General features: G+C 45.5%; 3 protein-coding genes across 3 annotated transcripts; 2 read left to right on the plus strand and 1 right to left on the minus strand.

Annotated features, from left to right (window-relative positions):
- Positions 1-2,181: 2,181 nt before the first annotated feature.
- On the plus strand, positions 2,182-17,030 carry SNX8 (sorting nexin 8). The gene is made up of 11 exons (XM_084216453.1): positions 2,182-2,293; positions 9,881-10,071; positions 10,480-10,597; positions 10,877-10,998; positions 11,358-11,438; positions 12,329-12,489; positions 12,891-13,023; positions 14,112-14,180; positions 14,927-15,076; positions 15,346-15,495; positions 16,216-17,030. The coding sequence occupies exons 1-11, from the start codon at positions 2,245-2,247 to the stop codon at positions 16,327-16,329; spliced, it is 1,338 nt and encodes a 445-aa protein (XP_084072579.1). The 5' UTR covers positions 2,182-2,244; the 3' UTR covers positions 16,330-17,030.
- Positions 17,031-21,203: 4,173 nt separating this feature from the next.
- Positions 21,204-25,553, minus strand: NUDT1 (nudix hydrolase 1). Its single transcript, XM_084216365.1, has 4 exons — positions 25,465-25,553; positions 24,819-24,979; positions 21,839-21,984; positions 21,204-21,625 (listed from the first exon to the last, which is right to left on the minus strand). The coding sequence occupies exons 2-4, from the start codon at positions 24,968-24,970 to the stop codon at positions 21,453-21,455; spliced, it is 471 nt and encodes a 156-aa protein (XP_084072491.1). The 5' UTR covers positions 24,971-24,979; positions 25,465-25,553; the 3' UTR covers positions 21,204-21,452.
- A 49-nt stretch (positions 25,554-25,602) lies between these two features.
- Positions 25,603-27,789, plus strand: MRM2 (mitochondrial rRNA methyltransferase 2; the record flags this gene model as incomplete). The annotated part of the gene is made up of 3 exons (XM_084216578.1): positions 25,603-25,640; positions 26,298-26,548; positions 27,256-27,789. The coding sequence occupies 3 exons, from the start codon at positions 25,603-25,605 to the stop codon at positions 27,678-27,680; spliced, it is 714 nt and encodes a 237-aa protein (XP_084072704.1). The 3' UTR covers positions 27,681-27,789.
- Between the last annotated feature and the right edge of the window lie 138 nt (positions 27,790-27,927).

The raw sequence follows: 27,927 nt of genomic DNA on the forward strand, positions 1-27,927 counted from the left end.
AGAAGAGAAGGTTTTGGGGTGACCTGGCTGTGGCCTTTCAATACCTGACAAGAAACATGGAGAGAGACTTTTTACAAGGGGGAATGGCTTGAAATAGAAATAGAGTAGGTTTTGATGAGATATGAGGAAAAAACTACCCTGTGAGGGTGGGGAGGCCCTGGCATGGATTTCCCAGAGAAGCTGTGGCTGCTCCATCCCTGGAAGTGTCCAAGGCCAGGTTGGACGAGGCTTGGAGCAACCTGGGCTAGTGAAAGGTCCCTGCCCACAGAACAGGGTTGTAACAAGATGATCTTTAAGGTCCCTTCTGACCATTCTGACTCTCTGACATGTGTCCTTTTTTTTTCTTTAGTGTTTCTTTATGCTCATGGTTTTCCAGAAGCTTTTGCTGCAGTTACAGCAAATACAGAAGTGTTCAATAACTTACATCAAGCAGTTGAAAAATTCAAAATTTTTCAATTTTTCAACTGCAATTGAATTATTTTCCACAGTATTTTTTTCAAGACTCCGAAGCAATCTTCAGTTGAGAATATCTTATTTATACCAAATAAATAGTTATGTTATTAGCTTAAGTACAGACCAATCAAAAATCTATAGCTGAATGAGAACATGTTGATTCCTCCATTCATTTTCTCCAAAAATGCTATATAGGCGAAAAACCCTGCGGTGTTCAGAAGTGCTGAGCACGCAAAACTCTGCTGGGCTGCTGTACAAACATGATTTGAAGGGCCTCTCAGCTTAAATAATGCCATGCTTTTTTAATTTTATACACAGCTTTCGTCTGCACCCACGCTCGTGGGGACTGAGCTGAAATAGCACCGAGGGAGGAGGAAGAGGAGAATCACCCGACTCATTCACGTCTTTGTAGCAGCACCAAAACTTTTTATTGTGGTCACAGTTACCCCTGAAATAATTCTCACTTCATTTTCTGCTTTAGTTCTCTCTGCATACAGTGGAGGTGACTATTTAGCTTCCCATGATTAAAAAAATATCAGGAATATTAATTAGGGAATGCATCCAATCCTATGGATTGTAACATCTCAGTCTGGAGGTCCAAAATCTATAAGGGTTTTTTTGTATGTCTGATGGCATTTTCAGAAAAACCTGTACACTGTACAAAACCTGCACCTTTTTTTTCACCACTGTGAACTATGTCATTCCTGACTAATAAAGTACAGGAAGTGGGAAAAAAATCCACTAATAAAATGAGAGGTGTTCTGACATGAAGTTCTTGTTTTTATGCAGTTTTGGAAGGTATATTTGCATTTCAAATATTCATATTTCTGTGCTTTTCTGAATAGCTTAGTGTTCATTTCTACCAAATTTACCAAAAATCCAGATGCATGCAAAATATAAAAAAGTACTGAGCATAAGAAACTTGATTAATGTCCTAGATGGCAGCAGAAATGCCATGGGAAAAGGAACTCAGTTAAAGAAAATATACCAAAATTGACTTGAAGGAATTAATCTGATGAGAGGGCACAGTCTCAAGCTGTGCCACGGGAGGTTTGGGTTGGGCATCAGGAGAGATTTCTTCACAGAAAGGGTGATCAGACATTGGAATGGGCTGTCCAGGGAGGTGGGGGAGTCACGGGTCCTGGAGGTCTTTCAGGACAGAGAGGACGTGGCACTCGGTGCCATGGTCTGGGTGACACGGTGGTGCTCGGTCATAGGTTGGACTCGATGATTTCAAACTCTTTTCCAACCCAACTGATTCTGAGGTTGTGCGACAGGAATCCCGAAGTACAGCCTCACCAGTTACCTACTTTTCCCAGCGCACCAGAAACCCTCCCTGAAGTTCACAACAACCATCCTTTTCAGATTTCAAAAAATAAAGCAGTTATACTTGGGAATAATCCTGTATTAAACCCATGAGCCGATCACTTCTTACACTTCTTACATCTCTTACTTGAGAGATGCGTTACTAATCCCGAAGCGCTTCAGAGGCGCTCGCAGCGATCCCGGCAGCGGCGGGGACGGCTCGCTGCCCCGCCGGAGCCTGTCCGAGCGCGCCGCACGCTCCGGGCAGTCCCGGAGCCGCTGCCCGAGCGGGGCCGCGGTGGCGCAGCGCTGCAATTTGACACGTCCCCGCGGAGCCGGAGCCGGGCGGAGCCGCCGCGCCGCGGGCACCGCGCCCCCCGCGCCCCTCGCCCCCGGCCCCGCGGGAGGCGGCTCTGCCCGCCCGCCCCGCCCGCGCTGACAGGCGGGCGCTGCGGAGGAAGGGGAGGGCGGCCGCCCCGGCCTCACATGACCGCGGCCGCGATGGACGGAGAGCCGCCCGCGGGCACGGCCGCAGGTACGGGGGGATGCGGGTGGCGGGGCCGCCCCTCGGTGCAGCCGCGCCCGCCGTGCGCTGCCCGGCCGGAGCGGACGCGGCTCCGCGCTGGGTTGGGGGTTCCGCTCCCCGCCAGTACCTGCGGGCAAGCAAAAAAGCTGCGGGGAAGCGCCGCCGCCTTCCCCTCTTCTCCCCGGGACAGCGGGACCCCGCTGGCCCCGGCCCGCCCGGTGGCTGCCCACGGCCGGGCCGCAGCGGTGCCCTTCGAGCCGTGGGGTCCCTCCCGTGCCCAGGAGCGGGGGAAGGAGCGGCAGCGCTGCCGGCGCCCGGGCCGCTGGGGTTACCTGCCCGGTGGCCGCCCCGGTGCTGCGGGCGGTCAGCTCCCCGCAGCCCTTCTGCGGGGCTGGACGCGGGCACGGGGCGCGGTCCAGAAGTTCTCCCGTGGGGAGTGACGCGGCCGAGCGCTCCCTGCGTGCTGCACAGAGTTTATTTCGTGCCTTATTTCGTGCCTGCTCCCCGCCCGCCCGGCGGCTCCGGGCACCTCGGAGCCGGCGCGGAGCCTCCCGCGGCGGGGCAGCGGCACGGACGGTCCCTGTGCCCCCGCTCCGAGCCGCCCCGGCGGCACAGCCCGCGGAGAAAGCACCGGCTCCTGGCGCTGGAGTTGTAGGAGCGTGCAGCTGGGTCTGGGATGGAGAAACTTACAGCCAAATACTGCCAGCGCTTGTTGCGAAATGAGAGATGGAGGGAGCTCCTGGGTGAATTGAGGGAATAACATGTTAGGCTCCTTTAGCAGTTAAACTGAAGGAACCTTTTAGAGGGTTCTCTTTGAAGTGGCTGAACTTTTGTACTTGCTCTGTGCATACAATTTTTTTTTTGCTCAGTTTGGAAAGAAAAACGAGTAGGCAAGCTTAATGCATGGAAAAATGGTTTGGTTGATTGTATTTAGAACCCACTGTGAGTTTGCTCTTGTTAGGCCTGTGATGCTCCTGATGCAGATAATGCTTATAAATAAATTATTTTGGAATATTTCTGTCCAGGACTGATGTAACATATTGAACAGCAGCCTTTGTGGAAAAAATGTCCTACTGTACCAAAGAGAGAGCTTGCTCAGGTATGTCTGTTACAGATTTACCATCTGCTTCAGGAGCCTTATAGAGATAAACCAGTTGTCTCCAAGTAGAGTATTCTTGAACTGACTAACTTCTGGTGATGGTGCTTCTGTACCTTTCTGATCTCCTCAGCCTTCTTTAGAAAACTTGGTTTTCTTTGGCAAAGAGTTTATGATGAACACTGAGAGAGGGTATATAATGATTTTGGCTAAAGAAAAATAATGCTGTGAATGCAACAATGTTTTTTATTTTTAGCATCATGATGCAGGTTCAGAGATCTTTGAAGTTTCACACCCATATGTAATTGTTTTTTGGAGACCAGCAGCTTGTCAGTGAATGTTTTGGGAGGATTGAAATATCCAGAGTAATGAGAGTCCTGATAGGTATCGCTGATGCCCCCCTACAAGGACACATACAAATACTGTGTTTTTGATTTAGCAGTACTAAAAGTAGAAGTACTTTAATACAATCGAAGAGAAAAGATAAAAGGATAACGTCCAGCATGTAGAAGTCAATTCTGCAGAGTGGCTTTTATTGACTTTTTTTTTTTCCTTTTGCTTTTACTTCCATGTGAGTCTGTTTTGCAATGATTGCAGGGAAGTAATCCAGGTGTTGGCTGTGTAGGGAGTGAGGTGTCTCCTTTTCTTCTGATGGTAAACTTTTAACTGTGTGTTCAGCCTGTGAGAGGGCTGTACAGGTTACAGACAGTATAATTTGCACATGACCAATGATTTCCCCCACAGTTTTCAAGTTTTATGGCTTGGTGCAGGTTGAGGGAGAAAAATTTACCAGTTCCAGACATGTGGAATTGATACAGAAGGAAGAGAGCTTTAATGATTGCTTTTCAACAGGATTTGGGATAAGAATGAGCTTGTTCTAACTATAAAATGTGTGGAAAGACTGCTGGGAGGCTGTAGGGTCTGGAGTGGAAATGCCATTTTTAATGCTTAAATGCAAACATCAAGCATAATCAGGAGGGTGAGAAACATGTAAGGAAAATGAGAAGCAAAACAAAGATAAACTATTTATTTTCATGGGATATTCTTAACCTCTGTAAGGACGGTTGGTTGTGGAAACTTGCCAGTTTTGTAGTCAGGCTAAAATGTCCTTGTGAAAGTTTCCCAGAGTAGTTGTTTGGGTTATTGCTTGCTGGGTTACATTTGTGGGTGTGAATTTTTACACTTCCAGCCTCTTTTGAAAATCGATAGCTTAGCAGTCATCCACTGAGCGCTGGGAACCAGCCCTAGTGAGCATTTGACTTTTTGTCCCTGCAATCTTAGGGTGCATTCCTCATTGGATTTTTCTCTGCTAATCCTGTTATTTCTTCAAAGTAGCTGCATCTCACTTTATTGTGTTTGCTGCAGCTGGGCTCTGTGGCTCAGGGCTGACTCGTGAATGGAATGTGTCCCTTGTATCCCCAGACCTGGGGAGTCAGATGAATCGGTTGATGATCTAACAGCACACTTAAAAGAACAGGGCAAGAGGCTTAAGGTTAGTTCTTTACACACAGTAGATCTGTGTGGCAAGTTGGTATTGGGTTTTCTTTTCTTCTGGAGTATGGGATTGTAGTTTAAAAAGCAGCAAGGGGCCTACAGCTGCAGGGGACTGCAGAAATTCAGGTACCAAATAAAGCTTAAATAGTCTCATCTGTTTTTGAGTGGAGGCATAACTTCTTTGTTTCATCTTTAGCAGCACCAAGTGCTGAATAACTATATTAAACTTACTTGGAAAAAACCACCAAAAAACCCTTCCCAAACCAAACTACCTGCAACACAAAAAAAAAGGGGAAATAGAAGAATCTAACCAAAGAAAAAACCCCAGAAAACCCAGACTAACTAGTGCAGAGTACATACTTGGCATCTGTGGTAGTGGTGGTGTTTTGGTTTTTTTTAAGGAGAAAAAATGTTTGAGCCTGTTTCCAGCATCTAATTTTATAATAGTGTGTGCTATTTTATCTTGTTTTGGCATTGGGTAGCTTGTATTTACATGGGAATTGTTGGGAAGGAGAAGGAAGGAGACTCTTAATTAGAGTGAAGCTAAATATGATGACTTTTCTTGTACCCAGTAAGAAATACACAGACCTGCTTTCCATGTCGAACACTTAGCTCTGTTAGACTGATTCTTTTGGCTTTTTTCTTTTTAAAATAAGAATTGCATGGTTCAAAACAACCCAAACAAGTTGTGTGCAGTTGTCTCAAAAATACATAAAGCCTTTAAGAGGAAAAAAGTTTTGTTTGCTTTTTTTGGTAGCACTTGTGTTGTTTGGGGTTTTTTAGGGGGTTTCAAATTATGTAATACTTTAAAAAACGAGAACTGAGATGGGAATCTGTTTGAATTTGTAGTTGAAATCTGCACCAGCTTTCAGGGAGGCTGATGTGGACGCTGGAATTATGGAGGAATGTTTTTGACAATAAGGGGGAGAGGCATTTCCATAATTCCTGGGGCTTCTCATGAGAAAACAAAAAGGAAAGGGAAATGCTGATGAATGATATTTACATTGCTGCTTTAGTATTCCTGGCCCAGGAGTTGCTAGTGGAGCTCTCACTTTTTCCAGGGAGAAATCTGAGGTATCTGTGCACAAAACCAGTCAGTTTTCATATTTCCTGTGGGTTGGATCCCCTCTGCTGTGGCCTGTGATGATGGAGGAGAGATCTCAGCTGCTTTCCCTGAAGGTTTTTCTTCCTTACAGGCTCCTTTCTCCTTCTAGTAAAAATGCTGCTAATATAATAAGTAATTCTGTGGCACCACCTACTTAAGCATGTCTGATAAATTTATCTGATTATTGCCTGGTGTAATATGGAGTTGGTAGCATCAGCCATCTGTAAAATGGAGATAAGGCCTCCAGATTTGATTGACAGAGCTTAAACAGGGAAGGGAGATCAATGTTGTGATTTACCACCTGTGCTTCCAGCCCTGGCATTGCTCTACTGGATGTGCTTACTCACGTGTGAAAACTGTGCAGCTATCCAGGTACTTGGAATTTTGCTCAGGCTTTCATTAATGTGGGATTTTGGAAATTTGGATGGAGGAAAGTGGTAACTCCACGGAAGGCAGATTGCTGCCCAGTTGTATCAGTGGAGTAATGAATGTTGAGCACTAACTAAAGCATGAAACACTAACTAAAGCATGAAGTAGAGAAATTTTCTATTGCAGTTTTTCTCTGGCCAAGTTTCTCAACTCCCCTCAGTCCAAAGGCTATGTGACTTATTGCAAAAAAAAAAAAAAAAAAAAAAAAAGTATTATTTTCATAGCTGTTTTCTTTTACAACCAAACAAAAACTAGGCCATGCTTTGAATGCTTCTTCAAACTTTTAGCTCTCGTCATCTTGTTGTCTTTTGTTTGCATATGTATGTTTGTGTGTATTGTTTTTAACCTTTATATCAACTTCTATTCAATTGTATCAGGCCACTTCCTGATACCTTATTGACAACAGATTGAGAATCTGCTGTAGCAAAAGCCTAGCTTGTAGGACAAAGCTGATTTTTATTTTGTCTTCTTCCCACTCTTCCAGGGGACCATTCCATACCTCATTTCTGTATCCACTTGCTGCTGTCTCTATATAAACTTTCCTAGATAATGATCTGCTGAAACCAAAGGGAATGTTTTCAAAATTAGCTGTTCTGCAGCAGAGAGCGTGATGGGAAGTGTTAAGTGTTCTGTTACAATGCATGTAAATCCTTTTACTGGCTGAACACAGGAGCTCATACCAATGAGTTCCCACTATTATCCACCATTCCTGGCCAGGGCTCTTGAGGCTGCTCCCAAATAGGCTCTTTAGTAAGTAGAATGAAAAATGGGCTGAAGAATAGCTCCAGTATATATTGCTCTGTAAGGTTAGTGTTAATGTCATGATGAGCATTTCCTAAAGCAGGTTAACAGCTGTTCCCAAGGCATTTTACTGTGTTCTCAGACCTGTGTTGGTGGGTGTAGATTCGCTCTGTCTTGTTGATACCAGACATGCTGAGGTTATTAATTAAACAGTAATTATTCAAACTTGTTTGCATGGTTGTCTGGTTTGTGTGATTTCACACATTTAGACAAGGCTGAGATGTAAAGAAGCTACAGAATATTTCAGGGAGAGCCAAGAGTGTGAACTGCTGATAAAGAGAAGGCATGTCCTGTAGGTGATTTTTAGAAAGCAAATTTAGAGAATAATTTGATAAAAACTGGGGGGAAATTACCAAGAAAAGGGCAACGTGGCTGAATTGTCAAAGGGAGACTTGCCTGGTGGGGCATCACTCTGTGGATGTCTACTGGTAATGGGTTCAGACCTGTAAGGAACTTGAGAGTCCTCAGCATCACTTTGGTTCTGGGACTTAAAGATGAAACAGTGAGGGTTTCATGGTTCACCCTATAAATATTTTCTCCTCATACCTGTCTCTTGCCTTTGGGGTTTCTGAGCCCAGTTCAGGGACTGGTTTGTGCTGTTGGTTGTCCAGCAGAAAGATGGGAAGCAGAGACAGTGCCTCAACAGGCAGGAGGAGATGTTGTGTTGGTGCAGATTGGCACTGCTTGGGGAATTAGTTGGGGTGCATTTTGAGTAGCCCCCTTTGGGGGAGGCCTCTGCAACATCAGCCAGTGGCTGAGCATCACAGAAGGCTCTGGAATTCCTTGGAGGGAGGTGTGTGTGTGCACTGGAAGAGTAACAACATCTGCTGTCCTGTGTTGCATTTCATGGTGTGTCTTGAGCAGTTAAACCCAAGAATTACCAGGGTGGGCACCCAGAGAACTGCTGCTCTGGAAATCCAGGATGCCTTGTGCTCTACAGATGTTATCACCTCATCCAGCAATATCCCATGCCAACACTGAATTAGTTTATATTATATTACTGCAAATTTCTGTCAGTTAGCTGGAAATCTTTAGGAGCTGCTACATAGGTGGGGTTAGCAGCTGATATGTCTATTAAAGCAGAGGTGTTAAGACTTGCTTCTCTGAGTCACATTAGCAGGAATCTGAAGCCTGATGAGGCATGTGGGATAAGGTCATTTGTCCTGGATTTGGTTTGGTTTCATTAAGTCATTTTATGGAACAAATAGCAAAGTGTCTGTTATGAAGTCATAAATCCGAAGAATTAAAGATTGCTTGTTTTCTCTCTTTATCAGGGCCTAGGGCACATGAAGGAGCAGGTGGGAAATCCTTATCAGGAGGAGGTCAGGGCTTTCAAGTTAGGGCTATGACTTCTTATCTTCCTTGAGTTAATCTGTTACCCAGTTACCAACTTTTTGAACTATGTATCAAAGCTGAAAGAAATGCTTCTTGCTTCTGTAGTGTTACTGTGTTCTCAAAATTGCAGATATATTCTGCAATTATGGAAGTGCAGAACTTCTGCACAATGGCAAGGAAGGGATAATGAATCCTACCTGGTTTTTCTAGGTACCTTTCATTAGTGGATTTGACTGGCTTTATAAAAGAGCTTGTTCACAGAATGCCTCTTACAGAGAGGAAGCAAACCAGCTGCCTCAGACTGGAGAGGAGAACTCAGGTATGGGGTGGACAGAGCCCAGGGGTGCACCCTCATTTTTCACACTATTTCCTGTGTGTGGAATGGGTAGAAAAGAAAGGATGGCTTTGAAAAACAATGCAAGCTTAGTTTACAGTCACATAATAGATGCAGTTATGAAGTCAGGGTGAGATAACAGGCTGCAGTCAGGCACTTGATAAGAGAACACTCTGAGTCATCAGCTTTGCCCCTTCTTTGATGTCATTTGTCCTCTGGGGCCACATTCTTAAAACCTCTCTTTTTTCACTTCTGCATCTGAGAGTCAGTTACTGTCCCGAGCTGTCCAGTTATGGTCAGATTTGCTGTCAAAAGCTGTTTGTTTTCTAGCAACAAGCAATGGAAGAGAATAGGTAAGTTTGAAAGATTTTGCCTAAGCTTGCTGTGATTGAGGCATTGTTGGGTTGGGAGCCCTTATTAGGAACCTTTTCCCTCTGCTTTGGAACTTAAGTATGTTGACATAGTAAATTATTGTAATTCACACTCTCTGTAGCACGCTGTCATAGAGTTTAATAAAATTATGTCAAATGAAGTGTCTCCTTCCTTTGTAATGATGTACAAAATTGATGGATTAAATTTCTGCAACGTGGTAAAACGACACATTTTTCTTTCCTTCCATGAGTTGTTCTAGGCAGGATCCAAAAGTGCTGAGCAAGGGTTTCATTCATTTTGGCAGATCCTGCTGTGGTGGGAGCTGGACAGACAGGAAATGCAGGCCTCTTAGCTGATTCACAGAACAAATTTGGCCTGTGATTCTTTGCTTAGTGGAGATGTGTCTCTGACTCGATATAATTGGTGGTGCTCCTGGGTGTTGTGAGCAGGGAGGTACCAGTGATGTGAACGTGTGAGAAGCAGCATAACCTCCCAGGGGAGTGGCCTGGCTGGGCTTCTGGTGGTGTTGCACCACTCTGGCAGCACCAAGCAAAGGAACAGAATATTTTAAGGCTACTTCTTTTACTATATCTTATCAGGTCTACTGTTTTTTCCCTTTTTGTCTTCTAGATTTGGCAAAGCCTCCAGTAAATGAACCAAGGGAAGCGGAACAGTTTCTAATGCAGACGCCCCAGGGAAATCCACTGCTGCTTTCCCACACCCTACAAGAGCTATTGAGCAAGGATAGTGTGCAGGTGGAGCTTATACCTGAGAAGAAGGGCCTTTTTCTGAAACATGTGGAATATGAGGTTTCCAGCAAGGTAATGTGAACAAGCTTTGTGCTTGCTGAGAATGTATCCTCCTAAAAATGTCTGTGCAGTTTCTTCTGGTAAGGTCCTGAGTGATTGAAATGTGCTGGGTGATGCTGGTTTTAAGTAGACCAGTTGTGTGGGCTGATTTTTAATGCAGCAGCACTGGGCCTTCCTGACTTGGGCCTCTGCAGCATGGGCCATCTAACTGAGCTGTGAAGGATGGTCTGCAAGTTCACGTGCTTGAAAACCTGAGCTCTGTACCAGAGCAAGTGTATGACAATGGAAACAGAACAGTTTTGAAACAAATATTTCAAACTGATTTGAGCTAGTGAAGAAATTTACAGTGCAAAAATAAAAACTGGTGGAGGTGCTGCTGTGTAAGCTGTGCATTGATTTATCCCCCCTGGTTAATTGCAGCGATTCAAGTGCTCGGTGTACAGGCGATACAACGACTTTGTGGTGTTCCACGAGATGCTGCTGCAGAAGTTCCCCTACCGCATGGTGCCTGCACTGCCCCCAAAGAGGGTGCTGGGAGGTAAAACCTGCATCTGCATTTTGGGCTGCAGGGGGTTTGCTTCATGCTGCAAGTGTGATACTGTTGAAAAGAAATGTTTAAAAGATTGAAAGTCTCGGGTTCTGCTTGCCTCAGACAACTTTGAGAATATTTGTTCAGGTGGTCGTTCTAAAAGGTCTGGTGTTGGGAGCTGACAGACTGTAGGTATCCATTCTCTGGTTTTTGCTGCAGTGCTTTCTTTTTCCTTTCTGAGATGCCATGTGAGGGACATTAGCTGAAATCTCATGTTTCTTCCTGCAGCTGATCGCGAGTTCATAGAATCAAGGAGGAGAGCGCTGAAGCGATTCATAAACCTGGTGGCCCGACACCCGCCCTTCTCAGAAGATGTGCTCTTGAAACTCTTCCTGTCCTTCAGTGGCTCAGTGAGTGTTTGTTAGCAATAGTCCTGAGCTTGCAAGTCTTGCTGTAAGTGCCTTGCTGGGCACAGCGTTCAGGATTGCTGTTAACCTACATGGGTTTGCTCCCTGGGAGGAGGAGAATTTTCTCTCAGTAGGTGTTTCCACAGTGGAAAGTGGAAGGTAATTTCACTCAAAGCCAGGAGTGTAGTATTTTGAAAATTATAACTGTTCTTAGGGGAGCAGAGATTATGCTTTTCCTTACATTAAATCTAGCCTGGGTAAAGCTGTATCTGCTGAGTTGTGTCTTGCTGCTGCAATATATCTGAGACCTGCATGAACTGCCTGTGTTTTTTCATGCTCATTTGATTCTATATTTTCTCCAGGATGTACAGAATAAGCTAAGGGAATTGGTCCAGGGAGTAGGAGATGAATTTGTGACTTGCAGATTAGCTACCCAGGCCAAGGTACGTATATGAATTTCTTGCAACGTATTATTCTGGTTTAGATGGCTTTCTTCTCCTGGTGCTTCAGTTATGGCATTTGTGCAGTGATGGACACCTTAAGTAGGAGACATTTGTTTCCAGAGGTTGAAGGACATGTAATTTTATTGAAAAGATCAAATAAACTTTTGACTCTTAAGGGCCTGATATTTCTAGCTAAATTTTGACTCATGAATATGATATAGATTAAACAATGAAACCTGCTCAGAACATGTTTCTCTGTAATTACTTGTACTTGCATAACAAACAAATGCACAAATTGCACAATTTAAAAGGTAATGTCTAGATTGATGTCTTTCCCTTGTGCTCATGCCCTCATTCTGTCTTGTTCTCTCCCTGTGGGAGAGCAATCTGGACTGTTATGAAAAAGCTAGTTATAAATTCTCCATATATCTGTTTATCCCAGTGATTAGTGCTATGACAAGTTTTAAGTACACATCCACTGTGTTCATTGAGCAATTTCAAAGCAAGTTGTTGTTCAGGTTCCTGCAGTGCTTGCAGAAGGTTTTGCAACTGGAGCTTAATTCAGGCTTTTACCAGTGATAAACTGGTCAAAAAAAAGCTGAACTTTCAGTTTGTGCTTGACTTTACTGGGCTGGGAGTTACCAGTAGGATCAGACCAGAACTTGTGAGTTTGAAACCTCACAAACCTTCTTTTAACTGAATAGGAGAATTGCAGATTTTGCCAACTCTGTCTATGCTGGGTATTTTTGTTTGTGTGACATGTGACTTGGACACCTAAATGGCAAACTGATCTCTGCAGAGTTGTTAGAGCGCAGGAGGGAAGCTTGTCCCTCTGCAGACTGTGGTGTGCCTCTGATTTATCCACCACTGATCCCTCTGTACTCCCTCAGGACTTCCTCCCAGCTGACATTCAGGCCCAGTTTGCTGCCAGCAGGGAGCTGATCAGAAATATTTATAACAGCTTTTATAAGCTCCGGGACCGTGCGGAGAGGATCGCTTCCCGAGCCATCGATAACGCCTCCGACCTCCTCATATTTGGGAAGGAGCTCAGGTAGGCTTGGAGGAACAGGATTTGCTGATTTCTACTGTTGGTTTGGAACTCAAAACTCTTGTGAAGTTTATCTACAGATGATCTGGTAAAAATGGGTGGTTCAGTGCATGCGGTAGGACATAATCAATTTTCCTTCTGTAAGAGAAGGAAATACAGACTTTTCACTAAAGCTGCATTCCTTGGAGTGTGAGGAAAGAAAACAGAAATACCTTCACATTCAGGTACTTGTGTTATTGTCTCTCTCCCCAGTATGTACACAGTTAACTCTGCATTTCAGATAGGACAGGAGTAGCTCAGCACTGTGGGCTATTTAGACAGATTTGAAACTGCTCTCTCCAAATAACTTTATCTGCTCGGTGGAATTTGTCTCCTAGATGTGACCATTGCTTTCCTCCTTGCAGTGCTTTGGGTTCAGACACTACTCCACTTCCTTCCTGGGCTGCTTTGAATAACAACACATGGGGGACTCTGAAACAAGCCTTGAAGGGTCTGTCTGTTGAATTTGCACTTCTGGCAGATAAGGCTGTGCAGCAGGTGAGTCCTTTACTTTTGTCCTTTTTTTTTTTCCTTTTTGTAACATGAATGAAGTACACTGCTGCCCTAAATTTTATCTTGACTCATAAGCTCTGTGGACATAAGCCCTTCAAGAGTTAAGAGGGAGATTGCAGTCCAAACTCACATCCTCAACTAACAGCCTGCTTGTTCAAGCTTGTGTGAAATACCTGGACTGTGTTTAAATGGGGAAAAAATGTAACAGGCAAGGGAAAGGAAGAAAAAACCTGCTTTCTTTCTTAATTTTAAATGGTTACTGCACACATTAAGCTCACTATTAGGGTGAGCTGTCCAAAAGTGCTGTGTTCCATTTTACTAATCTGCTACAGAGAACCCAGAATAACTTACTTCTGAATCAAATTTTCACATTCATGTACTTAAACATTACATGAGAATCATTCAGACAGAACCATCACATTCCAGTCTAAGTGTACAGTGTGGTAATGGCTGTCAGAATGATGTGAGAACATGACAATCTGGGAAGGAAAAGTAATAGTTTTGTCTTCAGTGCTCTTCATCTCATTGTGTTAAAACAGTCAGTGTGCTTTTGTAGATCAGTCAGGCCAGGTCTCTTTCTCTGGAGTTTACGCTCCAGAGAGCTCTATTGATACAGGAAGAAAAGAGTATTCTATAAAATAAAAAAATTGGCAGTGAAATTTGTCTTGGTGTCTCATCTCTGCCTTCTGATGCATGAACTGTTATGGGGAACATGCAGGTATTCAGTTTAAATGGATTAGTTATCTTGTAGGAAGGGAAGATGAAAGATTGGAGGAATCTGCAAGAGCAAGGATTTGCAGGCAGAGTGTGCTGAAAGGACTGACACGCAGGCCTGTGAAACCAACTCCCCTTGTTCTAATGATCAGTCAGTTGGAAAAGCTGTTCCTGCCTCAGTCAGGTCTTTGTTCTGCACACTGAAGACTAAACACTCCAGTGCCATTGGAGAGATTTTTGATGCAGTTGTGTAAGCGCTGATGTGCCCTGGAGAGAGCAGTGAGAGCCTGCGTGGTGTGGGGGGGTGAAGGGCTGTGATGCCAGGCTTACGTAAAATGTGCTTTTTCCTTGTTTTCTAGGGTAAACAGGAAGAGAATGATGTGGTGGAGAAGTTGAACCTTTTCCTGGACTTACTCCAGTCCTATAAAGTGAGCTCTGCTGTTCTGCCAACAAGAAAGTTGTTTAGAGCGAGTTTGTGCTCTTTAGAGGGTGTAACGCCAAGTGGATGGAAAACTGTCTGTGAGGCCAGTTCAGAGGCAAACTGGGCATCTGGCAGAGGGAGGGGAGTGGCTGTTGGCCACAAGGAGCTCTGTAGCCTTCCTGATAGCTCATCTGATGATGACAACTTGCCAAAGGGCAAACTGCAAGGAATTTTAAAATATGACTGGTTAAACTGTATGGATCAGCTAACTTTTTGGTTTTGGATTTGGCTGTTTTTGAGTCAAAGCAGTGAACTAGGTTGCTACTGATTTGCTCACGGAGATACGAGTTCAGTTATGAATGAAAGAACTTTTTAATAGTAATCTTCTCTATGTGGCAGCCTCTCTTGACATTCCCAGGCCAGGACTGAATTTGAAGGACTTGAGCCAGCACTTTAATTAATTGCCAGCACTTAATACTGAGAAGGTCAGAAAAGATAAGAGGCCTGATAAGATCCAAAATGTTGCCAGAAGTGATGCTCCAGATTGCCTCTTAAGCTCACTGGTCTGGGTTCAAGCAGTTTTGTTTCTTAAATTCTTAGCTGCTGGCATTTTTTGACCCTCTTGAAAACAAAGGAGCAAAAATCTGCAGCATGGAAATGACACAAAGTGTGACCACACGTGTGTGTTCCTGATGTACTTGGCTGTGTGTTTGCTGACTCTTGGCTCCACTGCTGTTTTCTTTTCCCATAAAGGACCTGTGTGAAAGGCACGAGAAGGGGGTATTGCACAAGCACCAGCGAGCCTTGCACAAGTACAGCATGATGAAGAAGCAGATGATGAGTGCCACTGTGCAGAACAAAGAGCCAGAGTCGGTGGAGCAACTGGAGTCCCGGATTGTGGAGGTAGGGCAGGCAGAGCAGAGGGTGGGACTGGGCTCTGTAATGGTGCTGCTCTGGAGCTCAGTCACATTTGGAGACAGTTTTTGGACTGAAAGGGTAGCCTGTACTTTGGGAAAACTGTGCTGGCCTTACATCATTTGCAGGAGCTGTGGAAAGCAGCAGTCTGCATGATGGAAAGGGCAATTCATGGCTGGTATGGAGAGGAATGCTGTTTTCTCCTGTTTCTCCTTTCTCCCACCCTCTTCCTGGTCACTGCGTTCCTCTTCTTTCAGCAAGAAAATGCCATCATAACCATGGAGCTGCGGAATTACTTCTCCCTGTACTGCCTGCATCAGGAGACACAGCTCATCCACATCTACCTGCCTCTCACATCTCACATTTTGGGGGCCTTTGTCAACTCCCAGATTCAGGGTCACAAAGAGGTGAGTTCTAGACTGTGTCCTTTTTCTCAAAATATGAATGAGAACTTGAATGGATTTGTTTTCACCCATTGGCCTTCATCCTCTAATCATCTGTGCAGTTGGGCTCTCTCATAGCTTAGGAAGTTACCTGTGGTTTTTCCAGTTTGGGGTGAGGATCAGGATTGGCCTCTAACCCCTCTAAAAGATGGTTTCTTCTTGAAGCAGGTTTTTTTTCTTCTTTTCTTCTCTCATCTGTAGCTGGCCTTACCCTGTGAGTAGTTGAAAAAGACCCAACCATTCAATCTCTACTCTGTAATGTGTGTTTGCTAGATTAATCAGTTTTTTTGTTGAGATACACAACATATTGTATGACAAGAAAACTTTCCAGGTTTTTCTCTAAAATTTAGAAACTTCTTTTTTGTTAGACCCTTTAATATTTCCCATATACAGACTTTCTTGCTTTGGTTATATTAGAAAAGTATTTTCTCCTTCGGCTCCCTTCAATCCTTTCAGTGAAGGAATTTGATGAGGGGAAATCTCCCTTCCATACAGGCTCAGGAGAATGTTCATGGAGCTGCACTGGTCTGACAGGAACATTCTGGGTCCACTGAACTTCCTGAAAATACTTCAGCAAATTTGTGTTGTGCTTCTGTATGTCTGAGACTGCTGCTCAAATTCTGTGTGGTGAGATTGTTACCTGCTGTGTGGTCATGTCTGCTTTCTCTCCTTCTCCACTCACAGATGAGTAAAGTCTGGAATGAATTGAAGCCGAAGTTGAGCTGCCTTTTTGTGGGATCCAGCAGTATGCCAACTCCACCACTGTCACCTCCAGAGGGAAACTTCTTTTCCAATTAATGTTCCAAGCATCCCACACGGAGCAAGAAGGGCAATCAACGAAGGGGTGGGACCTCTACCTCCAATGAATCCTCCAAACAGCTATTTTTATTTTTATTTTTTTTTAATATTGCTGCTTTGAGCTGCTCTCTGATTTAGACAGACTGGATGTGGGGCAGAACATACGGATATAGAGACAATTTTGTAATTTTGCAATGCCCTGGGGCAGAGCTGATGTTCATTATCCTGCAGACACTCCTGATGGGGTCGGGACAGGGCCAGGCACAGCGAGTGCTGCTCTGTTTGTTGTTGCTGAGGCCTCTGCATCTTGTACTAACAGTCCTCCAATCATGTTTATCTGCAGCTGTGCTGACACATCTCTGCACGTCTCTGAAGTGCTGAGATGAACAGGATAGCTGAAGCACATGCTTGTAGTGGAGATAAATTGCTTTTTATGCCTTGGAGGGCCTGTGTTGGGGACGTGTGTGCATAAGGAAAGCTGAAAGCCATCCCCCATCCCGTTGTAGGTGTCTGGATTTGATTTCTTACTGCTAGACCTTAGCACAAAATGAATGAAGTGGTTGGATTTTGTAACCCAGCTGGGCAGGGGTCAGTGCTGCTCTGTGGCAGGGATTTTCCTGATGGTGCTGGATGGACTGTATTGTCGGTTTGTTTCCCTTCACAGCTGAAGGGCATTCTGGGGACTTGCTCATATTTTTCAGTTTGGGGCCAAAGACAGCTGGGTTCAGGAACTCAGAGGAGTTTGCCTGGCATAAATGAGAAAATAATTGACTAAAACATTCCTTAATTGTAAACCACTTGTACTACAGGAGTGGAACAGCTACAAGGTAGCTTGTTTATTTCTTCTGGAGGTTCTGACCTCCATCTGGTGAGTAGCTGCTCAGATCTGTTGGAGAGCTGCTGACCCAAAGGCTGGTGTTTTCTTTGGTGTAATATCAGAAGTATCCTGCTGCACCAGCAGGCTGGAACACAGTGCTGATAAAGTTCATTAGCAAAAATCCAGTATTATCAGGATGTTACTGTCATTCTTGCTGGCTGTGGGTAGCATTGCAGTATGTTTGTTTGTGAAGGGGAGTAGGTGATTAAGTGAAATTTTCATTCAAAGTTCTCATCTCTAAAAACACCACAGCCCTTGGTAATGGGCTTTTCAGAATGGTTTGTGGTTGTGATAAAGGGACTAAACGTTCCCCACTTTGCATCTCCAGTGGCTTTGCCTTGGAGGCAAAGGGGGAGAACGTGCATGTTGTGTTACCTCAGGGGAAATGGTGCACATCCTCCAGAGAAACTGATAATCAAACTGCAAACGTCTGCAGCAAAACTCTGTGTGAACAGGACTCCTGAACCTAACTTTTCTGGGGCCAAAATAGCTTCCAAAGGGGAATTTGTGACTTGGCTTCTCAGCATTTTCCTCGAATGGGTAAAAAAGGAAGCACATTACCAAGGATGAGTGCTTGCAGTTAATCGGAACCATTACAGTATTTTCCCATTGGGGAACTTCCCCATTATCAGGAAGTATATTTAAATCCTCCAATCACAAAAGCTTTTTTGATTTGATTTTTTTTTTTAATTTAGAAATTTCAGTGCAACATGAAACTCTTCCTAGCCCAGGTGAAAATTCTGGATTAGTTTCTTCAGCTAGGAGCAAGATAAGGTATTTTCCCAGTTTCAGGAGACTGAATAACCATTACTCATCCTCCTCAAAATGGAGTAAATACACTGCTATGGGTGAATTCCTTGAGTGCTGGGCCTTAGGCAGTGTGTAGCCAACCTTGCACAGATTGCATTAAAGAGCTTTTTCCAACAATTCAAATATTAACTCACTTTCCTCCTGCACATGGGCCTTGTCCAGTGAGACAGATGAACTGCAAATGGCTGTGACAGATTTGATTCTCTTCTGGAGATTTCCTAAGTGATGCAGAAGAAATTCTGCTCACAAGCTGGAGCAAACTGTCAGGGGAGGGAAATGTTTCTACAGTCCAATTACAGAGAAGATATCATCTCAGGCATGGTACAACAGGTTTTTCTCCTTGACCATGTCTTGATTAGAAAGATGGCTTGTGGTTCAAGTGTGGAAAGTGTGTTACCAGACTTTTCCATGCTCTTCGCATTATCAGAAGGGGCTGGGTGGTTATGGCTGGCTTAGTCTCAGCACCCATTCTCCCTCACTTGTTTGCCTGATGTGGTGAACAGTGAAATTGAGAAAATACTGTATGTTTTGGGGCAAGATCTGATAATTTATGATGGGTCTCATAAATTGTTTGACTGGGCAGTGTTCTATAAGAGTGCTTGCAAAGGACTAGCCTGATAGAACTTTGCACTTTTCACTTTTAGAAAAACATTACAATTTTGAACTTGATTTAAAATCAAAAAACAACCCCCCAAAAAGCAAACATCAAAATTACATTAGGACTTTAGACTAACTCCTCTTTCCTGTTTGCCTTAAAGCACAAATTTTACAGTCCTAGTGCAGAGACTGTAACAATGATAGACACACCACAGGGCCTATAAAGAAACTGAAATTACCTTGTTTTGAGAAACAACCCATTCCTCCATTGTCAGCCCTTGTGTCTTTGAGGAAAGGTTTGGGGGTGGGCTTTTCTTGTTTTGGTTTTACTCTGTTCACCAGGTATTCAAGAGCTGAGGCCCAGTATTCTCCAAGCTGCTGGCACTTTCAGAGTTTATTTCATACTGGACTGTCAAGCTTCTGTCTCATTCCTAAACACATGCAGACACTATTTCATACAACCCTTAGTTTGCACACCTTTCTTCTGGGAGACTGGTCAGTGTGCAAATAGCACTGTTTGTTTACCTCAGTGAGTGAGGGATTTCCTTACTGTCTTTGTTATTTTCAGTTTATGGATCTGTCAGACTTGGAGGGCAGCATCAAGCACAGCTTTTTTCCTCCAGAGGGAAGCAGCAGGGACTCCAAAGATCCATCAAGCTGTCTGTCTGTCCTAGCCAATGTGGGGAATACAGTTGTAGTTACCTCCATGCTCTTGCCTTCTGCAGTAAACACTAACCAAGCCAGGCTAATTGAGGGGAGTGTGTGCTGCCTATCTGAGATCTGATGCTCCTGTAAGATGCAGTGCCAAAGTGTTAATGTGCTTTTGTGAACAGAAGCTTTTCTGTGTGTGCTTGAGGTCAGGGGACTTTGATGTGTTCAAAGGAGTGATGGTAGAAAAGCCTGCAGTGTCTGTCAGAGCAGTCCTGCAGGTACCAGGGTAGTAAACACCTGAGACCTTGAAAGGCTGCCTGAAAATTGTTCTTTGAAAAGGGCTCTAAGTTTTGTCACTCCTGAGGGCTTCTCCACTTCCAGCTGTGAAGTGGGAAGGTACAGGCTTTTTGTCAGTATCCTGTTGAAAGGCTCAAAACTCTATTTACAGTACCTTAAATCTTGGATCCTTCTTTCCCTCTCCTTCCATCTTCCTGGCAAGTTGCTCCTCCTCAGTTGTAACACCTTCAACAGTGCCTTGCTACATTCCAGTGCTTTTAACTCTCCTTAACCATGCAAGGGTGTAATTCCTGGAATTTGTAACAGGCGAATTTATACTCTTCAGTTTGTGCTGTTTACTAAAATTCAAAGATCACCAGCTGGGGACAGAACTTACTTAATAAAAGAGCAGTAACATCCCAGCTCTTTGACATGAGCTAAAAATCAGGGTTGGGGAAAGCACCTTCCTGAAAGGACTTGCCTGACTGCAGATGGGATAACAGAAGTGCAAGTTTGAGCCATGCTTGTTCTTTTCCTACCCAAACTCCTGAAGGAACAGAAAGTAATTCTGTGTGATTGTCACGCGCTGTTTCTCACCCAGCAATTTACACTTTCTATCAGAAATAAACCAAGGTATTTAACAGGTATTGGCTGCCAGTCATGCCCTTTCCTACCATGCAGTAAGGTCCTACACTCTGTAAAAGCTGCTTGTCCTTTTGTGCTTATTCTATTTGCCCCAAGCCATTCTCTCTGTTAGGGCAGCCAGGAACCCTCACTGCCAGGTCAGAAGCAGAGGTGGGTACCAAAACCTCTGTAAATAAGTGTGCAGTAAGGTTGAAAGGTGTTAATTCATCCTCCTAGGTCTGAGCTGTGGCTTGCTGAGCAGATGAAGAAGGATGGTTTTAAGTGGTATCAATTTTTCAAAACTGCTGGAAGGAGACAAGAAACAAACATAGTTCAGAGGGTTTGAATTTTGCCTGCCTGGAATATCCTGTATCTTTGCTTTGCTCAAATAGCCTTATGTATGAAGCACTTTATTCAAATGCAGGAATTAAAGAACTATTACTACAGCTGGTAGACTGGAAATGTTTACAGATCCTACATGACATTCCAAGATTCTATCTGTAAGTGTTACATGTCTGTAAAAGTGTTTGAAAAAAGGAAAAAAAAAAAACAAACTTGTGTAAGAAGTTACATATGTGATGTGTTATTTCTGGCATGACTGGAGTAAACTTTTGGTGCCCACCGTGCTGGGTTGGGCTGACATCAGTGCAGAGCAGTCACCTGCTCCTGCCCTGGGACAAAGCCTGCAGCCTTAGGGGATGGCACTTTGCAACATGAACTTGCTGCAAGTTGAATTGATTCAGCATATTTTTACCTGAAATGCTCAAATAGTTTGACTTCACAGCAGGAGCTGCAATGGTGAAAGCTGGGCTGAGATAGGACTGTACATCTACCTCTGGCTTGTGCTTTCTTAACTCCAATAACCTCACACTGCCTTCAGCTGGAGGATCCTGAAGGAATCTCTGGTTTGAACTTTTCAAAAGGCTTTCACAGCATCATTATAACAGAACACATGCTTTTACTAAAAAAGTATTTTTAATAATAATAATTAAAAAAATCTACCCATAAAGAAAAAGCTTAAGCCACTAAAAATGGTTAACACTTAAGTTTTTAATAGCTGTGATCACATAACCACCAAAGCCTACCACAACCAGGGACTTCACAGCATGGAAAATCTTGTTACTTTTATTTCTGCTCTAAGAAACCCACTTACTTTCCTTACTTTGCAGTGACCTGGAAAATGAGTCTTGTTTTCTGGAGAACTAAGCAAGGAGACCCTCATAAGTCATACTCAGGATGCTGTAGCCCAATGTGGGCGGTAGCACGTGGGCTGAATGCTTCTGCTTTCTTAAACTTCCTCCACTTCTTTCAGGCTGTGCTCCAGGATGGTGTCTTGTCCTTGGAACTTAAAATAGCCACGAAACAACTTTCTCTGAAGCACCAGGGGAAACCAATAGCTGTCATCTGGCCACATGCAATGGAAGGGCACCTCGTCCAGCTGAAACCACTGGGGCCGCATTTCTGGTGGCAGAAAACAAAAGAACTCTGCATGGGACTTGCTCATGGATTTTTGCTGCCTACACTGTGAATATTGGTCAACAAGCAGCTTCCCTCTACAGCCCAGCTGCCTTCCTTCTGGGAGGCATTTTAGTGTGAATACTTCTCCATTTCCTAAGGGCAATGCTGTCTCAGAAGAGCATGCACCTCCTTCCTTTCCCCAGACCAGCCACCTACCCTCGCTTTCTGTAGGCTCTCCATGAAAGTGATCTGCCCGGAAAATGTGAACGTCCATGAGTTCAGAGTTGCCTACAAATTCAAATGTGATCTGACCCATCTTCTGCAAGGTGTCCACAGTCAGTCCACTCTCCTCCAGGAGCTCCCTGCACAAGAAAAAGCCTTTTTACATGAAAGTGAGCAGTGGGAGGACAAAAATGCAGTAATTAGCTTTACTCACACATTTAAAACCCTTCCAGTGAACCAAAACTGAAAGCTCTTACAGTACAACAGAGCAGGGTTCTGACCTGCACCAAGCCACAAAACTACAACACCACAGTGGAGCCAGTTTAGGTGGGATCATGTGTTATTTCAGGCTCCTGAGCCTGGCAGGAAAACAGCCGATGTTGGAAGGGGAAGATTCAGGAAAATGGATCATTTAGTAAAATTTAGTCCTTGCAACATGCAGCTCCTCTCTGACATAGGGGAGAAGTGGGTATGTGAAGTCATCTGACTATAGCTGGGTGTGGCTTCAGAACTCCAAGATACACTTCATTCAGAAAGGTAAAAGGCTTTGCCAACTTCAAGCTGAACCTTTTAGAATTGTGGAGAAGCAGGTCAGAAGCTACACAATCAGCTACTTCTAAAGCAAACTGAAGCTTAGTTAAATTACACACTCCATCACACCATTTGCACACAGAAGGTTGAGAATTCTGGTTCCCATTCAAATGCAGTGTAAAAAACACAAAGCACTTGTGCAAACTTTGCCTTTCTGCTCCTTGGAAGCACATTGAGCATAAGCAGAGGCCAGAAGGCAAGACTTTTAAGAGCACTTGGAGAGCTGTGCCAGCTCTTTTCCACGCACCACCATGCACAGCTACTTGAAGCACATTCAATTATTTCCTCTCTTTATGCTCTGTGCTCAGATCTTTTTTTATTTTACCTCCCTGTAACAGAAGCAGCATGGCTTGAAGTTAGTCATGGTTTTTCTAATGTACAAAAATAAGGAACACCCTGAAACTCTGTATCTTTAGTTATAGTTAATAATTAATGCAGTTGCCTATTTGGCAGGAACAACAATTTTAAAATGTAATGGAAATGATTTTAAGGCTCCAGCTTTCTTTGGCATTGGTTTCATGGATCCCATCTTTCAAAATTGTACTTCAAATGAATGTCTTGGCTAATTTTAGTTTATCTTCTGAGAAGCTATCTATGTCTAAAATAGAGGCAGTTTTCCAGCAATGATTCTAAAAGCCTCTTTTTACAGGCACTGATAATTGAACAACAAAGCACAACACTACAGTTCTCCAGGCAATTTATCCATCAGCTGCTTGGCTCTGTCTGTAGCAAGTGGAAACATTATAGGTGGCAAACTAGAAATAACTCATTCACTAAATGCTCCCCTTACAAGAAGTGCTTCTGAGGACCTGCCCAGGTGCTCATGGGAACGTGCTGTACACAGCAGAAGACGGAAATCTTGCTGGTACTGGGAACTTTTGTTCATGTTTTGGCTTAATGTTTAACTACCTGTGCTGAGACTTCACACCTGCTGCCTCTGCCAACCCAACTGAGACAGAGCAACGTGGAACCACAACCTCAGACCTCAACTGCCAGTGCAGAGTGGAAGTGGTACAAGTTGATTTGGTGTGTGTGGTGCTTCCTGCAGCAGAGCTGTGCCCTGAGGCAGCACTGCACCAGTGGTGCTCCAGCTAGCAAGGTGGCCGGTGTGTCCAGCTGCTCCTGGCTCTGGGGACAGCCTCCTGCCCAGCTGACCTCAGCAGGAGCTGGTTGTGTCATTCTGGAGGAAACTACAGGTGAAGGGATGGGGACAGTCCCCAGCAGCAGGTGCTGGCTGTGCTGTGGCACATTGCATTTGGATTGAGGAAAATTTTAGCATTTGACATCTTGTGTGAACAGAGGTTTCGGTGTCAAACTTGGGGCCGGCACAGGTAAACACACCAAGGAAATCAAATGCTACATTAAACCATTAGATTTACCCCACAGCCAGTGGCAGGTAAGTCTAGCAGATGTTAAGTGACAAAGCTTGTGTCCTTCCCTCCACTCAGAGATGATAAATTACACAAAACGCCACGATGAAGTGTCAGGTACGTTAAGGCCACGTGCTGCTGGGAGCACATCTGCACAGAGACCCTGCTGTCCCTGGGCCCAGCTCACCACAGAGCCCAGGCGGTTGTGCTGGCACAGCTGAGGAGGCTGTTGAGGGCAGAAGCTGTTGGGAATCAGCTGAGCACACCACGACTGATCTTCCTGCAGGTGCAAGGGCAGCTTTGGGCATGTTATAAGAAACTGAGGAGATGGCAAAGCATGGCTTTGTATTAGCAACATTCATGTGAAGAACAAGGTGCCTAATTTTTAGAGGAGTTTAGCAATTCAGCTGTGATTTGCTACTTCATTTTAATGACCAGACAGATGAAAGAACTACAAGAAATCAGTACTAAAGGGTTCAGAAATTACACTCTGCCTTTTTACTGATGAAAATCAATTCCACAACTCAGCATTAGCACTTAAAAATGTCACACCATACGATCAAATAATAAGCAGTTTGGCTAATTATTTAAATTAAATTAGTTGTAATTCTGCTATATAGCCAAAATTAAACCCTGCACCTTTCTGAAGATTGCCAGAACCTCTATCCACCACTCAGACTCATTCTCAGTTTAGAGCAGAGTCCAGGAGATTGGAGGGAGGACACAGGAAGTTCCAGCTGCTCACAGACTGGATGAGTTTAAGATAAGCAGGTGACAAAGGTGATGATTTTTTCCCTTGTGCAGAGAAGCAATCCTGTTTCTCTGTACATGTGGGTGATCCCTCATCACCTGTGGAGCAGGTGTTCAGAGGTGGGTCATGACTGCACTGGTGGGTAACACGAGGGTGTCACTGACCAGAAGAGCCGTGGTACCTCCACCTGCAGCCCACAGCCGATGGTCCAACACCTCCACCTGTCCCATACCTGCCCCCGTGGCGCCGGCCCGGTCCTCACCTGCGGGCAGCCTCCTCGATGCTCTCCCCGGGCTGCACCTTCCCGCCGAAGCCGTTCCACAGCCCGGCGCCGAACCCGCGCTTCTTCATGCCCAGGAGGACGCGGGACGGCTGCACCACCAGGACGAGGGTGAAGAGTCTGGAGGTGTGCATGGCTCCTGGCTGAAGGACGAGGCGGACACGCTGTGCCGAGGGGACCCGGGGGTGCACGGAGCCCCGAACACCCAATGCCCGGTCCCTAAAGCCCGGTCCCCCAGCACCTCTCCCAGTGCCTACCTCTCTACCGCTCCCGCTGACCCTCGCACTCCTGCTACCTCTGCACCACCTTTAACACCCTCTCACAGCACCCCTGACTCCCAGTACCCGTTCAACAAATCTCTGATCCCCTCCGCAAATCCCTGTCCCCCAAGATTCTCCGACCACCATCAACACCCCTTCCCCGAATCCTTGAGCCCCCAGAAACCCCTCCCCGCATCTCCGATCCGCTTTCCCTAAATCCTTGTTCCTCCTAAACTCCCTCCCCGAATCCCGTATCACCCTCAACATCCCCTGCCCGAATCCTTGACTCCCAGCGCCCCTTCCCCAAATCGCTGATCCCTGATCCCAATCCCTGACCCCCCCGCTCTCCCATCCCCGTCCCCGCGCACCTCAGCCCCACACTCGCAGCTTTCCCGCCCGCCTCGGTGTCACCCTCAGCCGCGGCCCGTCCCCGCTCTTCCCGCGCCGCCGCCGCCCCGCCCGCGGCCGCCGTGAGGGGAGGCGGGCCGGGGCGGGCCGAGGCGGCCATGGCGGGCGCGGGCGGAGCTGTCATTGCCGGGGGCAGGTGCGTGGCGGGGCCGCTGAGGTGATCCCGGCGCCCACGAGGGGGACGGTGGGGTGCCGCTAGTGCCGGCGCCTGGAGTTTCCCTCAGAAGTGGGTTAATGGGCGTTTGGGTTCCGCCCGGGCAGGGGCCGGGGGTCCTGGTTGCTCTTCCAGGAGCTTGCAGGAGCTCGAGCATCCCTCCGTTCCTCGGAGCGGCTCACGGAGGCCACCGGCCCCGCTGAGGCAGCTCCGGAGTGCTGGGATCACTCTGCCGTGTCGTGTCCTTAAAACACCTCAGCAGAAGCTGGAGTGGGATCTCTTTCCCCCCTTAGCTCAGGATAGCACGTGAGGCCTCATCCAAAATCTGACCCTGCTGTTGTGATAGGACCTGATAAGTAAAGGTGCCAGAAATCTCAAATTTGGGGACTTCTTTTTAGAATCACAGAATGGTTTGGGTTGGAAGGACCTCTGGAGACCATCTAGCCCAATGACCCTGGAGCAGGTGATATAGGAACATGTCCAGCTGTATTGAGAATGTCTCCCGACAGGGACACTCCACATCCTCCCTGGCTGCCTGTAGTGGCTGGAATTAATTACTATAGAGAATTTTCTAATGCACAGCAGGTGGTTATGTACTAACTGGTTGACTTGCTTCTCTTCCTGGCTTTGGATGGGAAGATGCCTGCACACCACGGTGAAGTTTCTAAGGAAAACTGGAACTGAGCAGAGGTGGTTGGAGCGGCACTTGAAGGATCCTTTTGTCAAGGCATCGAAGCAGCAGCAGTACCGGTGCCGAAGCGCCTTCAAGTTGCTGGAAATTGACGACAAGCTCTGTGTTCTCCGTCCAGGATTTTCTGTTCTTGACTGTGGAGCAGCACCTGGTGCTTGGAGCCAGGTTGCTGTAGAGAGGGTCAATGCCTTAGGTGCTGGTAAGTGCAATTTTTTGGCAGGCAAGATGGGGATGGTACTCCTCTTGAAGTGTGTGAGAGGTCTGTGAAATACTATGGAATCTGAATCAAAATACTATGAAATCAAGGAAATATTATGATGGCAACAGTATGGGGAGGGGACATGGGTACTGGCAAGTGCCAGAGTCACTGATAAAAACATGAAGGGGTGAGCTTAGTAAATCTTCATGTAGAGAAATTGTGTTTATGAAATAAAAAATACCATGTGGCACTAGTGATCTGATTAGCTGTTGTGGGGAAGATCCCTTCATCCAGTTTTGAAATTGGTGTGACCTCCAGCAATTGAAATATTGGCTTATTTGAAATATTATTCCCTTCTTGAAAAATGGAAGCAACTGCTTTGCATGGTTTATATGAGTGAAGCCATTGATATTTACAAAGTGAGGTGTTATCATCTGCCCCATTATCAAGGATTTCTGGACTGTCAGCCTTGTAAGAGCAACAGAAAAACAAGAAAAATCCTCCTTGTTTACCCCAAGTAGCTGAGTTTTTATGTCTCAAATGGATGGGCTTATGGCAAACCCTCCATCCAGATGCACCCAGCAAACTGCCAGGGGACCAGAAAGCAGCTGTGGCAGGGGGTGGCTTGTGTCTGCTGGCACAGAGCTCGTGCATGTGCAGGTTTTTGCAGCCACTCTGAGTGTTCCCTGTGTCCTTCATCCTTACAGATCCTGCTGTCCCCACTGGCTTCGTGCTTGGCGTTGACCTGCTGCAGATTTCTCCTCTGGAAGGAGCAGTTTTCCTGTCGAAGACTGACATGGCAGAGCCCAGCACGCTGAGGGCCATCCAGAGCCTGCTTCCCTTGGGGAAGGCAGATGTCATCCTGAGTGACATGGCCCCCAACGCCACGGGCATTAAAGAGCTGGACCATCAGAAGCTGATCAGACTGTGTTTAGGCCTTCTGGATATAGCCCAAAACATTTTAAAGCCAAAAGGAACGATGCTCTGTAAATTCTGGGATGGATCCGAGGCCCGCCTGCTGCAAAACAGACTGAAGGAGCGGTTCCAGGATGTGAGAACTATAAAGCCTCAGGCCAGCCGGAAGGACTCTGCGGAATCTTATTACTTGGCCAGGCTGTACAGAGGGAAATGAAAGTCATGAGCTGCAGATCCTGTGACATTGGTTGGAAATCTCAGTTTAGTGGGTGTTTAAAGGAAAATCCCGCCATTAAGACCTTGGGGAAGTTTGCTACTCTTCTTTAAGTTCATCAGGCTTTTCAAATACTTGTGGACAAAATGGTTGGGAATGGAGAGGAATAATCTGAAGGGCAACCTCTGGGGCTGGAGTAGTGGGAATGAAAATAAAACACTGATTATATGAGTTTTTAATGCGTGCCTGA

The sequence above is a fragment of the Fringilla coelebs genome (genome assembly GCF_963513975.1).
Source record: "Fringilla coelebs genome assembly, chromosome: 16".
Taxonomy (NCBI): Eukaryota; Metazoa; Chordata; class Aves; order Passeriformes; family Fringillidae; genus Fringilla; species Fringilla coelebs.

Coding starts and splice junctions, on each gene's coding strand:
- SNX8 (XM_084216453.1), top strand. CDS start 2,245: ATGACCGCGGCCGCGATGGACGGAGAGCCGCCCGCGGGCACGGCCGCA. Junction 2,294..9,880: donor GCCCGCGGGCACGGCCGCAG/GTACGGGGGGAT, acceptor TTTGTCTTCTAG/ATTTGGCAAAGCCTCCAGTA. Junction 10,999..11,357: donor TCCTGTCCTTCAGTGGCTCA/GTGAGTGTTTGT, acceptor TATTTTCTCCAG/GATGTACAGAATAAGCTAAG.
- NUDT1 (XM_084216365.1), bottom strand. CDS start 24,970: ATGCACACCTCCAGACTCTTCACCCTCGTCCTGGTGGTGCAGCCGTCC. Junction 21,985..24,818: donor ATCGAGGAGGCTGCCCGCAG/GTGAGGACCGGG, acceptor TTTCTTGTGCAG/GGAGCTCCTGGAGGAGAGTG. Junction 21,626..21,838: donor AGAGCCTACAGAAAGCGAGG/GTAGGTGGCTGG, acceptor TTCTGCCACCAG/AAATGCGGCCCCAGTGGTTT.